Source organism: Ascaphus truei, chromosome 16 (assembly GCF_040206685.1).
Source record: "Ascaphus truei isolate aAscTru1 chromosome 16, aAscTru1.hap1, whole genome shotgun sequence".
Lineage (NCBI taxonomy): Eukaryota > Metazoa > Chordata > Amphibia > Anura > Ascaphidae > Ascaphus > Ascaphus truei.
The window spans coordinates 35658305-35674309 of NC_134498.1; the positions used below are offsets into that span (position 1 = coordinate 35658305).

Genomic DNA, 16005 nt, shown 5'->3' on the forward strand with positions numbered 1-16005 from the left:
TGAGTGACATGGAGGAGCTCAGTGTCCCCAGTCAGTGAGTGACATGGAGGAGCTCAGTGTCCCCAGTCAGTGACTGACATGGAGGAGCTCAGTGTCCCCAGTCAGTGTGGGACATGGAGGAGCTCAGTGTCCCTGTCAGTGAGTGACATGGAGGAGCTCAGTGTCCCCAGTCAGTGACTGACATGGAGGAGCTCAGTGTCCCCAGTCAGTGACTGACATGGAGGAGCTCAGTGTCCCCAGTCAGTGACTGACATGGAGGAGCTCAGTGTCCCCAGTCAGTGAGTGACATGGAGGGGCTCAGTGTCCCCAGTCAGTGAGTGACATGGAGGAGCTCAGTGTCCCTGTCAGTGAGTGACATGGAGGAGCTCAGTGTCCCAGTCAGTGACTGACATGAAGGAGCTCAGTGTCCCCTGTCAGTGAGTGACATACAGGACACAGCTATGGCCTCTCAGTCACTGGGTAGACAGGGAAGTAAAAGCCAGTCCCAGTGACTCAGTGAGGAGGAGGCGGGGCTATGGAAGGAGTGACGTCTCCTCTCTCCGCCATTGGGCAGAACCGCGAGGAGGCCAGGGGGCGGAGTCTCCGTGACGTCACGCACCCGCCCTGTGTCTAGCCCCGGCCCCGCCCCTCACATCGCAGTGAAGCCGCCGCACCTCTCCCCCAGCAACATGGCGCCGCTCTCCCGCTGCCGCTGCTGAGCTCCTCCTGCCCTCCTCCCCCACCGGGACATGGTCAGAGCGCCCGGGCCGGACACCCCACAGCCAGCGTCTCCTGAACAGCTCTCCCTTTCGGGCCTACACCAGCGCCAGGCCCCAGCCCGGAGCTCCCCGCCCTCCTCCCTCTCACACAGGAGGCCTCGCCGCCGCCATGGCTCACTCCCCGGTAGCCGTGCAAGTCCCCGGGATGCAGGTGAGGAAGCCCTGGGGGTGGGGGTGAGGGAATAACCGCAGTAGGGAGCCTGTATATACATGTTATATCCCTCTCCTCGCTAATATACACGGCTCTGCTGACCCCCTGGAACATCCAGCTTCATTTTAATCCTGACATAGTCTTATTTTAACAGCCTCAATTACACGATGTTGTGCTGCGCTACAGCATAGGTAGGCGCCAGGCAAGTAGAACATAATATGGGTATTGTTAATACACTGCAGCTTTCGTGATCTCGTTGACACCTTCCTGGTTTTTCTTATATGCTGTGACCTGCCGCCCTCATAATGTGCATTATCCTCTTATATAGCCATGGTGTATACTCGTTATTCACAGCAGTCATTTGATGATTTCCACATTAATGGGGTTTCTATACACTCTGGCCCTAATTGTCTGATGCTATGGTTTTTTTTGTGTGTGTGTTTTGCAGCATTCCTTATGGTTATTTTATATAGTGTGATCTGAATTGCCCATTAAGATGAGATATGTGATATCACATTATGGATCTCTTGCGTACTCTGATTTCCAATCCTCTTGATCTGTGATTGCTAATATATCTACCTGGATAATATGCTCAGTTCTGCGCTGCCAATGATCTGTCATCACTGGCATACACTTATATTCCTATATGCTGTTCTAAATGTTTGAATATTTTATATACTGTAGCTCAATGCCGCCAGTCATTACTGCTGCATATATATAAATGGCTTTCATATATCGCCATAACCATCTCATTCTCTTATCTTCAAGCCCTAAAAGATTTCCAGTGTTAGATCTAATTGATCTGCAACTTCCTGGATCTCTGATCCCACAATATTAATTTATTGGACGTTTGTGTCCTCAGCCAGGTCATCCTGTTTTCCACCCCTGGCTAACCTTGATGGCTATATAACCTCTGTTTTATTGCCTTTAAGGCATGTAGTCTGCTTACTGTACGTCCTTAAATTACTTATTTTTCTCTTGTCTTCTAAAAAGATGTGTAGTGTACACTATAACCAAATTAGTATAGGGCCTTATTACAAGTATTAAAAGCCGAAGTGATTCGTGATATAGGTACTGTAGTTGACAAATCCTACCACAAACAATTATAGCTCATGGATAAACACTTTTGGCTTTATTACACACAGAGGTGGTTTGAGTATCCTTGCATAGACTGCAAAGGTAACACTACATAGTTCTAGTTACAGGCATATTAAATCCCGGACCTGAAGACCTCATAATCTTAATGTGACGAGAACGATTAAAAGACTGTCGGCTTTCATGATAAAACAGCTTTGTGATGATGAAACAAAGGCCCATCAGTGCTGGAGTACCTGATATTAGCACAATTCTTTGTGTTCCAAGGTCATAAAGGAATGAAATAAATCTGAAAGATCAGCTTGTACTGTTCTAGTTCCGAATTCTTTAGGTCTCTTTTTTTGAAGACCTTCTAGAACAGATTGCTGCAGTCTCCATTGACTATCAGTACCAGAAAGGGGTTCCAATGTGTTGAAAGCCTGTCTGTCAGTAATCACAAACAGCTTCCTTGTACATTGTTGAGCACCATGGTATATAGATTATTCTCAACTTTGCAATAAGAAATGTTTTGCTTGCAAAAAATGTAGTCTATTTTTTGACACATGCAATGCAAGGGTGGCCAACTCCAGTCCTCAAGGGCCACCAACAGATCAGGTTTTAAGGATATCCCTGGTCTTAAGACCCCTGTGCTGAATCAGGGATATCCTGAAAACCTGATCTTGTGGTGGCCCTTGAGGATTGGAGTTGGCCACCCCTGGGTTAGTGTCTAGAATGTGCGGATTTCTTATGTTTTTTTTCTTTTGAACAATTTGGTACTGTATGTACTTTGTGGGAAGATGAGCCCTTGAAAGTAAATGGACGCAAAAACCACTAGAAAGAACAGATTGCTCAGGATAACCAGTGTATAATAGTATGTAGGGTGCTACACTATTGAGATATAGTAACAATAATACACAAGCGTCCCTCCACCCTCCTAGTTTTAATTGCGTTTTTTTTTAACCGTCATTTTAATTTGAACACAAAATGTTATGGTTTAATCACCTCCACCTATTTAGCCACTTTTCAACTTTGTTCTTTTATTTGGTGTGCACACTTTTCAGATACTTAGGGTCCCTTTCCCCTCTTGTGTAAATTGACCCAAATCCTTTATTGAATACAATGTGTTGTGTGTATGTTAGTTGTTAGAATGAGATAATTACAATAAGATTGTAAGCTCTTGGGGACAGGGACTCCTTTTCCTAAATGTTACTTTTATCTTTGAAGCACTTCTTCCCGTTATTTGTTATTTATGATTGTCACATGTATTACTGCAGTGAAGCGCTACGTACATTAATGGCGCTACATACGTAATCACTTTGCACTGCCGATTAAGCTAGCTGTGACTATCTGTTTGGATGCTACATTTCCTCAAGCTTGCCTTGTGATTAACTTGGCAAATTCCTGACACTGCAGTAATACAGGTCTGCATTACAAAGATTCAGCCGCCTGTCCAAATTAACTAAGAAGCCATGGCAAATTCTTTAGTCCTTTATTTAGCGCCAACTGTTTCTTTTGTGTCTGTATTACTTGTTCAGAAAACAGATTTGTGCTCAAACTATATGCTTTACCTTAATTCTGATATGTGTATATTATTATAAAGTTGCATTAAAGAAAGCAGTAGATTCTACTAGGGAGTCTTAATCTGGGATCAAATAGTTGACCCTATATCAGGGGTGCGCAAACTTTTCAGTCTGCGCCCCCCCCCTTACCTGTTCTCCGGTGTCTTCTGACATCACAACGTCATTAGACGATGCATCGCCAGAAGCCGCCGGAGACCAGGTAAGGGAACTTAGAGGCCTTATGCGTGATCCCCCAGCATTTAATTGCTTTGTGGGTAGTGCGGGGCCTCTGTAAGAGCTGCGTACCCCTACCTTATATCGGCTACTGAATGACATCGCAGATCCATATAGCATGTTGCTTTTTTGGGTAACGTTTGGCATGGTTACACAAGATTGTGGCCCATTGCCACTCTGTTAAACCCAAAGGAAGTTACTTTATCTCCTCCTGCCTTACTTGACCCATCTGTCCTCGCTCCTAGGGCTCCACCACAGACATGACTGCATATTGTTAATGTGTATAAAAGAGTAATTTGGTACATACAAGCATGGAGATAACTGGCTCCTTATTCAGTCCAAAAATAGATATTTTATTAAAATGTACGTATTACCTGCACTTTTATTTGTCCTGCTGATAGTTGCATTGTGAAATCATTTAATAGTTTTCTATGTTGGATAAAAATTTAATTTTTGGAGCCATCTTTGATTGGGCAAATTTTTTTTTTTTCCCTCTCGACGTTTCTGCAAAGTTGCAATTCACCATATCCTCCTTTTTCATTGGTTAAGTATTGTTCCCTAAGTAGCCACTGTACCAAATTCCTTTACCTTCCCATTCATTAAGATATTTTCTAGTATTTGTCTATTTTGGAGGAATAGCGATGTCATTTTATAAATGGTATCAATTTAAAGTACTACATAACTAAGGCCCGATCGTTGCTCTGTTGTTGTTGCTGATCCGTTCTTTTCTTTGCAACGAGCCCCTAACTAGCATCTAACACATCTATGGTATACAGGCAGTCCTCGATTTATCCAACAGAATCCGTTCTGGAAGTAGCGTTGGAGAGTGAAACCGTTGTAAAGTGAGTCCCATGTTAATCAGTGGCGGTGAGTGTTGGGTAACGCATTCAGACGTCGGGTAACGCAGTCCGGTGTCGAAAAACAGCCCATTGGGTTGCATTGTAAAGCGTTGGGTATGCCATTCGTTGTAAAGTGAAACGTTGGATAGCGAGGACTACCCGTACTTCTTTCTATATTGTATACTTTATCAATAGCCGGAGGAGGAAGCCTCGCTGTCTCCATGGCTTACTCCCGAGTATCTTTCAGGCGGCCAGGCCTCTGTGTCACTCCCTGATATACCGCTTGGGCTCTTGAGACCCTAGTTGCCAGAGCTACTGTAAATATGTCTTAAAATCTAAAACAATGGGTAAAATTGTTTTTCACTTTATTGCAAGCTCAGGTTCTAGTTGCTGAGTGGGCTTTCCACATCTTCCACAATCTGAGAAACGGAAATGTTTTTTGTGCTCAGTGGCTTGTCAAGACTTGTGCTAATAAATCCTTTCACTATTGAACAGGTCCTAAATAATCCATGGTCCAGCAGACATTCCAACAAAGTGCTCTTCAGATCTGGATGTTTTACAAGGGCACACCGATATCTGTCAGCTAAATAAATGGCATCCTGTGCAGTAGATTTGTCACTAGTTAATTAGAATTTTTGTTGTGCAAGTGGCTTCATATGCTTTAGAATTGTGGTTTAAAAATGACCCGCTTTCCCCCTAGTAGTATATTGTGCTTATGTTTACATGTAGAGCAATACTTAGTATCAATATGCAAAGCTTTATCTCCAGATGTTTGGCCAATTCTAAACCTACCACCATCCATGCTATAATGTCACTACCTCCACTGCAACATTGCTGCTGGAAGAGACTACAATTCATCACAAATATGGTAGACCCCTCTGGCTTAACTATTTACATTTGTTTCTTGTGCACAAATGATTGCTGCTCTTTGAAGGGGTTTCCCGCATGCATTCTTAATAAGATTTTCTGTCCAAAACTAGACACTACTTCCAAAGTTTGAACTGTCATTGGTGAGAAATCCTGGCTGGGATTGAAAATGTTGCCCTTGCATCAGTATTGTTAAGCTGTCTTCACTGTCTCTTTGACATTTTCCCTGTTCCTCTGGGAAACGCCATGATGACAAAACGTGTCATTAGACCCCGCCACTGTCATTTGTGCGCGGTTGCTGCCTTGTCTTGTTTGACTATCCCTAGTGATTCATTTTAATTTTTTCTTCCTTCAAATCATTGGTGTGTGTGTGTACATAATATATATCTAATTTATGCTTTAATTGCAAGAATGCACGCTGGGTTTGCGTGATCATCCCTATATCCCATAAGGTTAAACTCCTTGTAATAGAATGCTTTACCTCTCTAGGACAAAGGGATTAAGTAAGATCAATCTACTTGTTCTCATCCAAACCGCAGGCACAGTACATTTTAGGAATAACCAACGTATTAAATGTATGGTGTATTGGTTTAATCGTTTAAACAGTGTTAGATGGTTGCCCCCGAGCATTGGGCTGAGAGCCATTGAACCCATGTAGAAACATTCCAGTACACCTTCAACACTGAGAAAAATAAAAAATGTCCACATTTTGTATGGACCCTTAATGATGATGAAATATATTGTTTATTATTTATTTGTCTAATTTAGTCGTGACTATTAACTGCAAGAAGCTCAATAGCACAGAATGGACAACACCTGCTGTATTAGGTAAGCACATACAAACTGAGGGAGAAATGCAGCAACATTCTCAAATGCTCATCAACCAGAGCAGAACTGTTATGCAGTTTTTTAATTTTTTTTTTTTTTTTTAAATTCTCGTTGGTGGCCATGTTTAATGCGGAGATGAGGAATAGTTTTCCAGCTATAGTTATTGAAAAAATGATGGCATGAAATCGCAGTGAGCCGTGGCGTACCTGAATGAGAAAAGGGACTGCTTGTTCAGAGAAGCAGCAGCTGTGGGCAAATGCTGAAATGGCAGAATTCTGGCTTTTTTTTCCCCTGAAGCAGCAGTCTGACTTTCACAGGTTTTTGTCAACTATGAAATATCTAGAGAATTCTGAAGAACGTCCATTATGTGGAGTTTTTGTATTTCACTGTAACGTAGACTGAGAATGGTCATCTTGGATTTGTGCTTTGCCCATTACAGCTGTCCAGTTTTGACAGGTGACTCTTGTACGTCACTTTTCAAGACGAACATAAATTTGGCTACTAGGAAAAAACACAGAAACTACATTTATGGACTCGGGTCCTTTTTAATGATGCTCGGGTCCTTTTAATGATGTGTCGGGTAGATTAGAAAAATGAAAAACTCTTAGTTGGATAACACAATATGATACAACACAACTTTGTGAATAGTTAAATCCTTGTAACCAATGATTATTAAGTGACTTAAATATTTATTATAAATATTTATTATTAAGGGACTTAAATATTTTCCTACTGTGTTGACGAACTTGCTAGGATGTAATTGTTTATTTTGGTGTGTACCAGAGCCCTTGCATTTTTTGTGTGCGCTTGAGAGCTATTTAGGCTGGGCGACTGCTTTTTATGCAGTCTATACACACTTCTGTTATATCAAGATGAGTGAGCGGGTCAGAGCAGGAAATAGAAATGGCTTATTAAGATTTAGTCCAGTTTTGAATGGGGCAAAAAGGCTGTCAGATTTAAAATATGAAATAACTTTGGTATTCTTTCCAGCAAAATGTTGGTAAATATCTCCCATGGTGTATCATAAGTTTATAGCAAAAACTAGTGCTAGACAGTGACCTTTACAACCAACTCATGTGTAATGTTGGTTGAGAATTATTTTATACTGGAGCAATTACTTACCAAGTTCTGTTTTTTATTTTGGATTAATGACTGATGAGACGTAATATCCAGTTTTCTGTGGTATAGCGCCATAATGAATGCCTTTCTAGTTCTGTCGTGCATTGCCGGTGTGTGAAAATTAGAATAACTGGGGACATTCAGTCTACACACAAACAAGTGAAGTGCTTGCAAGGCTCCTGACGTTTCTTCTGCTCAGCGGACATAGCCCCAAAATATATCCAGATCTGTTTTCTGACGGCTACCTCTGTAGAATTATACTCATCAAGTTTATATCTGGAAAAACATTTTTATAATTGGAAAATGTAATCCAATGTTTGAGGGTAATGTTGCATAACGTTGTCGTATGAAGGAACAGCTAGACTTGAAACAAGCTACACATCCCTATTATGATATATTTGGTCAGTGCTTTGTATATCCCAACACTTTCTTTTGTAGACTGGTATGCTCTATAAATGTGGGATTTGTATGGTGAAACGCCGCCTAATCTCATGCGCAAACCTTTCCTCCAGACCTAAACACACCCGCCGTAATATTATCTTAATGGTATAATATGTAAAATAGTACTAGTTGGTTACCTGTAATCCAGAGCCGCAAAGGTTCGCCTACGTTTCTCATTTCCCGCTTTATCGCCCTTTCCATCTCTTTATTGTGTACCACGGTGACAAAGAATTGGCCTGGTCTCCTCAGTCCTGAATTTGTTCCCTTTTATAGTGCAATCTGAAACTGGGATCTGAAGCTTACAAGGATTCAGATGAGCTTTGAGAGCGGTCTATGTCATTTGTTCACGGCCGTTTTGCCGTAACCAAATGGCCGTCGGTGCTTCACCGTGACGGTGCAGCCCCAGGTAAGTAAACCCCTTACCCTAACCCCCTACCCATAAACCCTTAAATTAACCCTCTACCATGACCGCTAAACCCTTTTAATTTATTACTGGTTAGGGTAGGGGGGTAATTTAAGGGGGTTTAGCGGTTATGGTAGGGGGTTAAAGGGTTTTAGGGTAAGGGGATCATTTTAGGGTTTTCAGCGGTTATGGTAGAGGGTTAATTTAAGTGTTTATGGGTAGGGTGCTAGGGTAAGGGGTTTACTTACCTTAGTGGGGCTGCAGCATCGCGGTGAAGCAACAGCGGCCATTTGGTCACGGCAAAACGGCCGTGAACAAATGTCCTAGACCGCTCTCAAAGCTCATCTGAATCCTTGTAAGCTTCAGATCCCAGTTTCACCGGCACAAAGGTTACTGGTGGCAATTTGGGTTAACCCAAGGAGACTACAAAAGAACTGTAAAAATATATAAGTAGATACTAGATACTAGTTATATATTTTTACAGTTCTTTTGTAGTCTCCTTGGGTTAACCCAAATTGCCACCAGTAACCTTTGTGCCTGTAAGTTAGTCAAGCGACATCATAAAAATGTAGTGGAGATTGGAATAAATGCATTAAAAAATAAATTTTTCACACACCAGGTGAAGAAAATATATCCCTAAATAACCGTAACACGTGTACCTTCCACACTAGCGGTGAAAAGGTTAACAAGATTCTTAAAGATTATATTGACTTTGTATATAAAGAGTATTAAGAGCTAACGGCGGAAGCTGTGATTCCTAACCACAGCTGAGAAGGTTAAGTAGCTTTGCTGGTTGATATTGGTACTTGTTTCTCTTGGGCCCTTTTAAGAATGCAGCTTGCTTTGCCATAATCCTGTACATGATCAAAGTGGCCTACAATCTAATATAGGTAGTGAAATTAGAGTGGCAGCCTATTTATTGGAATGCCAGTGTTGCCTCTCGTCCACATCACCCCTCGGTCTGATATAAAGTGGACATGTAACATTTTGTTAGACTTGATGTATGAAAATTGCACAGAAATGATTAACAATAAATGAATTAGGTGAACCTTTTTTCCATTGGAAGTAAATGTGCGATGCGTATGCCCTTTATCCCGGGATTCACTAAACCGTAACACAGTGTATCGATTGGGCGTTAACTGCAATTGACTTGAAAGGTGGGTAACACTGGATCGGGCTGCAATATCCCACATCATGGAAGTACGTGTGTGTGTGTGTGTGTGTGTGTGTGTGTGTGTGTGTGTGTGTGTGTGTGTGTGTGTGTGTGTGTGTGTGTGTGTGTGTGTGTGTGTGTGTGTGTGTGTGTGTGTGTGTGTGTGTGTGTTGGATTATGTAGCTGTTCATACAATGAGTTGGAGAATTTAGAAAGCAGATGTGTTTTTTCTATCCCTTTATCTTTTTGTTTATTTACTTGGCTTACTAACTGGGTCTTTTCCCCCCCTGTTAGTTTAAAGCCTGTGACCCGATTTTTGATTTTCATATTTTCTATGACCTGTATTTGAACTTTACATCGAAGTCTGTGGTCTAGTGAAAAGATGAAAAGTAAAAATAATTGGCAAATTATTCATTTTTACCTATTGTTCTTGAACAAAGTAAGGAACTCTGTTTTCAAATGTTTTGGCAAAACGAAGGCATTCTGCAGTCCCTCAGTTTTGACGTAAGAACATTATTAGTTCAAACGGATTATGGTGCTTTGAGGGAAGTAGCTGCCAAGTAAATTCAAAGGAGAGCAAATAAATGCCAAAAGTAATAAGTACGTAGAGGGTATGATTATTTAGAATGGAATGATAATGCCAATACTTGGCCTGACCCATTTTCAGGGGTACTTAACTCCAGTTTATCAAGACTTCTCCAACAGGTCAGGTTTTAAGGATATTCCTGCTTCAGCACAGGTGGCTCAGAGGATCAGTCTTCAACTGAGCCTCTGATTGAGCCACCTGAGCTGAAGCTGGGATATCCTGAACCTGACGTGTTGGATGTCTTGAGGAGTAGAGTTGAGCACCCCTGCATTAGGTGACAGTCAAAATTGTTATTGCAATCTGTTGGGCTCAGGAAGATTTGTCACGTACGGCACACCTGTGAGCACGTGACCTGCCTACGGGACAATGGTTAATACTCGGCTCACAAGCCGCCCCACTTTTCACCTCCGCAAAGGTCCCTCAAATGTACAATATCTCCCCTCAATCTGTCCCCATATACCACCTGTCATGAACAGCACACAAGTGGGCACATGAATTAGATATGCAACCAGGGTTAATACACAAGGCTACTCTAGCCAACTCGCCTTTCGCCTGCGCAAGGTACCTTCAATAAGTTAATATTAACCCCTTACTCAATTGCAATCGTACATGCAATCTACATGCTTCCACCACCCAAGAGATTCAAAAATATGCAATTAATAAATCTGCCAGGGTCTCGAGTCCCTGTTTACAATAGAAAAAACTATACACTTAACACACACACATCTGTTGTAGCAAAATGTGTCCGCAAATGTAAATACTCTCTCCAGAGTGCAAAGTTCATTCAGAGAACAAAGCATCACTTTTATTAAATGTTTTAATAAAGGATTATAGTCTGCATATCCTCTTCAACATGCATAAGCGGAATGTAATTCCAGGGCCCCCAATTGCCTAATTGTATTCACAAGGCACAGCAAATACAAATACCACTTGTGAGCACAGTTGCATGTCTCTGACATGTCTGCAGCCCTGCCCTCCCCATTATGACTTGGCATACAGTGCTTCCCTGCTGCCAGGGATTCTGGGTAATGACATGCAAATGTATAAGGCAGAACCTGCAACCTGCACCAGTGTTTCCCTCCGTGAAACATTTAACAAAAAATGCCTACTTAAATATCTCCTTTAAAGCAAGCAAGAATATATACAGTGTTATTATATTCTTGCTTGCTTTAAAGGAGATATCCATGTAGGCATTTTTTGTTAAAACGTATTCATTTTTTATATAGGTTTGAAGCAGACCCCCTCCTTACAGTGATCCGTACCTCCTAAAGGGGTGCTGGTTATCACCTGCAAGTCTTAACGTTTTGGCGTCACGTGGGCCAATAGGAAGCTGCAACTGGATGGCGTCACGGCTTCCTATTGGGGCGCGGGGGCTTGGAAAAGCAGCCATTACGTGAACCCCAGCTTGCGAGCTGGAGCGGCTACCCGCACCCCCGTACAGAACTAAGAATCTCCGGAAGCAGGAGAATTGCCGCTTTAAGCTTGTGTATGTTTACACTTGTTAACACATGGTGTTTGTCTTGTGGCATGCCATGTGTTTGCTATAGGCAGAGAGGGGAGCATCCAACACTTTTTTGTATGAACTTATTGGCCACTATGATCCCTTTATCTGGCTTATGCCTTGCGCTACAATCTCTATTTGCAGTAAATGTATATGTATGCACAAAGTGCTAGACTCATTTTTAGAGTTACCAAGTGGCTTAAATAAAAAGCTGCCGTTCAAGCAATATCCTATATGTGTTTTATTTATTATTTTTAAAAAAATGAAAAAAAGTTCTGTACTATGAGAAGATATTTGTAGCGTTTCTTTTGGAAAAAACAAAATAATAATTTTAAAGACATTTTTAATGTATTCGAATGTAACCAGCATTTTTGTTTCTATAGCAACCATTTACAAAGTCACATCCTTACTCTTCTTCTGAGACAGGCTCTGGCTCTTGAGCCCTGCCCTCTCTCTAGCAGGGCATCAATTGTATCTAGTGCCTGCCTGGTCACATGATCTTCACACAGAACTTTGCATCTTGGGTAGCCTTCTGCAGCCCTAACAGTGATATAAAGAACCCCCAAGCCGTATCTTCAGTGATCGATTACAGGAGAACGGATCGATCGGCAACTTAGCTAATCACTTGTCAATGTGCAGATTGTATTGATGCACATATTGAATGGGGGGGGAGGGGGGTAAGGAAAAAAAATTTAAACCGCAGCTTGAACTACAGCTTTATGTGCCGTTCCTGTCAAATCTTTTAAATCAGTTAAGTAGTTGCAAGGAAAGTATTAATCATTGTAACATCTATTATGTTTGTTACAAAAATAGGTATTATCTCTTATATTTTTTTATTTTTATGATTCATGCTTTTTATTGAAGGGTGGAGACTCACGAAGGTCTTTTCTGGGATTTCTTAACCCACAACAAACCTTGGTGAGCCTCCATCAGTTTGTACACAGTGACTGCATAGACGTTTTCTCCCTCTCCATTCCCACGTACAATATACATTAGATAAGAAGTAACTCAGTGGCTGATACTATGCACCTCCTACATCGAACTTGACCCTTTGCAGACACACCAGAACACCTCCCTACTGTCTCTGTACGTTCTTCCTACTTAACAATTAGATTGTAAGCTCTTCGGGGCAGGGACTAAGTTTCCTAAATGTCACTTTTATGTCTGAAGCGCTTCTTCCCATTATGTGTTATTTGTATTATTTGTTATTTATATGATTGTCACATGTATTACTGCGGTGACGCGCTATGTACATTAATGGCATGACAGACGGCTTGTTTCATAAGAGACACTCAGTTGAGCAGAAAAGGGGAAACCTCTAAAATGTCAGCCTTTTTTGTTTTATGGCAATCCTTTGTGGTTTCCCTTTTTAATTTAACATTAATTGAATTGCAACATAACCACATCCGTCTGACATTGATGCCCCTCTTAGTTATTCATCTTCAAGTACAACATTTCAACTATATCTTCCAAGATGGCCAAAAATGGCTGTTGGTGGCTGAATCATTAACTAAAACTTACAAGAGCCCACCTGAGCTGCAAAGTCTCCTCCCGTAAATCTTTTCCCGGGAAGATGTTGGTGGGTTACTGATGTAAGAGTGCCAGATGTTCTTTGGGGTTGGAACCTCCAAATTTAGATCCACCACACAGTGGGTGAATATTGTGAAGCCTTGTGTACCTGCAAAGATACTACTCTGCATATTACTCATTACACCACTGCTAGTATAACCTGTTCTAATTGTGCATCACATCTGTTTTATTTTATGACTTCATTGAAATTCTTTAGTGGACTGTCATGACAGGGCTAAGCCTCATATCTGCGGGTTGGTAACATAGTAATGGTAACATAATCTTTAATTCTGTTAAGTCAGTGGAAAATAACTTTAAGAACACCTTGTCTTGCTACTGCTAAACAAGAAGAATGCTTTATGTAGGGGCTGTGCAAGTTTAACTAAATGTTCCTTTTTTTTTTTTTTTTTTTTTTTAACGGGTCTAAAATAATTAAATTGGGTTTTAACAAAGTATGGATAGTCAAGTAGACTCTCATTGGGGTTTAAATTAAAAAAGTGTGTGTGTGTGTCTGTCTTAGGCCTCGGGCCGCGCTGATCCGCGCTCCTGCTCTGCCTCGCGTTCTCAAACTGGAGCTTTTTTGTGTCCTGGCAGGCGAGGCAGTGAGCTTGCTGTGGGGGCGTGGCGGGGCTAGTGCCTCGCTCCCATTGAATGAGCGGTCACGTGACCGCTCCCCTGAGCGGCAAATTTAAAATTTGCTTGTCTCTCCAAAATATCTGAGCCTCCGCACGCATGCGGAAGCGCTGCTGAAACTGCGCTGATGACAGATGCAGGGGGTAAGTGCATCTGCTCAGCAAGGCTCACCGTACTATGTCCCAGGCCTTACAGTTGGGGCTTCAGACTTCAATTTGTTTAGCTGTTAAACATATCTTTATGTATGAAGAAAAAGTTAGATTAAAGAATGTGTTACAACCATAATCCATCACTTCCCATGTCTATGTATGCTGTCTTGTGACACTGTCCCTTGAAACTGTGAAATTAACTTGTTTCTTGGCTAGTTAAAAAAAAGTTATTGTCAAAGGCCATGTTTATATTGAACTGTATGTATCTCATTGCTTATGTAAGGATATTTGAAGGAGCGCATAGAAATTGAACTAATGACAGGGTTATGTTTTAACAGGCTACATTTACACCTATGTAACGCCATCAACAAGGGCTTTTACAATATATTTAACTTTGTATTTGTAAACTATATGTAAGCTGTAACCTGGAGTTTGAATGTTTTCTTTAACGTCTCTGGGTGGTTATTTGACATGCAGCGAGTGAATTAATCTCATTCATTCAGTTGTAAAAACAGTGGAAAATTTCTGGATATTTAAAATGTATTTCAAGCTACCTTTGGAAAGTAAATTTTATTAGGTAACTAATTGTTGAGTGCAAACTTTCACTTTTGAGTGGTCCTGAAAGCTTGCACTCTTAATGATTATCCATTAAAGTTATCACTTTTACCTTTCATTCTGTCTACCCCTCAAGCTAACACTAGTGTCCTGTGTAATGTTTTTAAATCACACACTGACTGCTCATTGCATGCCATTCCCCAGAATCCCTTGCTGCAGAGGAAGCACTGTATGCTAGGATATAATGGTGACAGGCAGGGTTGTAAACCTGTCTGAGACGTGTGAATGTGCTCACAAGCGTTATTTTTATTGAATGTTTTTGAAATGCATCATATACATGTTGGTCATTAGCCAATTTCTGCCGCATGTGAGACTTGCTTTAAAGCTGCAGTACTAGCTAAATGTCGAATTCTGGCTCCACTGTATATTTTAGCTTGAATCTGCCTTCTGTATAATCTGGTTTTGATGCACCTACAGTAAATGACCTTCACACACGGCACACGCTCTGTTCACTTCCTGCGTGGGCATATACTTGTTACTCACCATGAGGAAGTAAAGTGCTGAGTGAAGGAGCAGCAGATATGTAAACACTACCAAAATGAATATATATATATATATATTTATATATATTTATATTTTGTTGGGTTAAAGAAAATGACTTTGGTGTTTGGTTTTTACGTTAGTTGAGCTGTTTTTAACCTATTTTGTCTGAGGGATCAGTTGTGGATTGTAGTGTCGCTGACCTGAATGCTCAAAAAGGAGGATAAACAAGCAGCTGAAGTCTTCATGTTAACTGAAGTAGTGCTGGAAATACCTTGAGCAGGGGGGTTCGGAGCCTACTTCTTAAAATGTTATGTTTCAAAAGGTATTATAAAGAATTCACGTGTAATACCACGAACTTCGTAACCTGTTTGCTCCAGTATTAATGTTACCATAGAATTAATGTTATGATAATATACTTGTTGGGCACCTTAGTAAATGACCCTTGAAGATGTAACCTTTTTAATGCAAGGCAATGCATTGCAAACACCTGGAGTATTGAAAGGATTGAAGAACAGCATTGATGTATAAATCAATCTCTTTCCAAATGTAATGCTGTACTATCTGACTGTCCTCCCTTTTTGTTTTTATTTTACTTTTTCTATTCACAAACTTGCACAACCCCTGTAAGCTCAGAACCCAAACCCATTATCTATCTCTATCTATCTATCTCGGCTGTCTGTGGGTGGGTTTACTGGCTATGCATCTTAACCTAGGCTGTGCTCAAAGCTGTGAAATGCAGCAAGCATAAGCTTACGAGGGACAAAGTTATATGGTTTGGAAGCAAAAGGTGGCACGATGTGCTCATTTGCATGTCATTTCCCAGAATCCCTTGCTGCAGTGGAAGCACTGTATGCTGGGTGATGGTGAAAGGCGGGGTTGCAGACCTGTCTAAGACATGCAAATGAGCATACAGTAATTTCCATTTGATATCTATCTTTCCGAAAGGGGTGCTACTGGGTTTTGTGACCTAATGCAGGGGTGGGCAAACTGGGGAGCACAAGATTGTTCGGGGGGGGCGCGGTTGATGCAGATGCCCCACGCTC

General features: G+C 41.3%; 1 protein-coding gene across 2 annotated transcripts in view; it reads left to right on the top strand.

Moving 5' to 3' along the window:
* The first annotated feature begins 615 nt into the window (after positions 1-615).
* Positions 616-16005, top strand: part of STK26 (serine/threonine kinase 26) — a 48093-nt gene continuing 32703 nt past the window's right edge. For both annotated transcript variants that reach the window (XM_075573157.1, XM_075573158.1), the window contains exon 1: positions 616-909. In XM_075573157.1, the coding sequence (XP_075429272.1) occupies positions 868-909 (42 nt within the window). In that variant the 5' untranslated portion in view covers positions 616-867. The remainder of the gene's footprint in view (positions 910-16005) is intronic.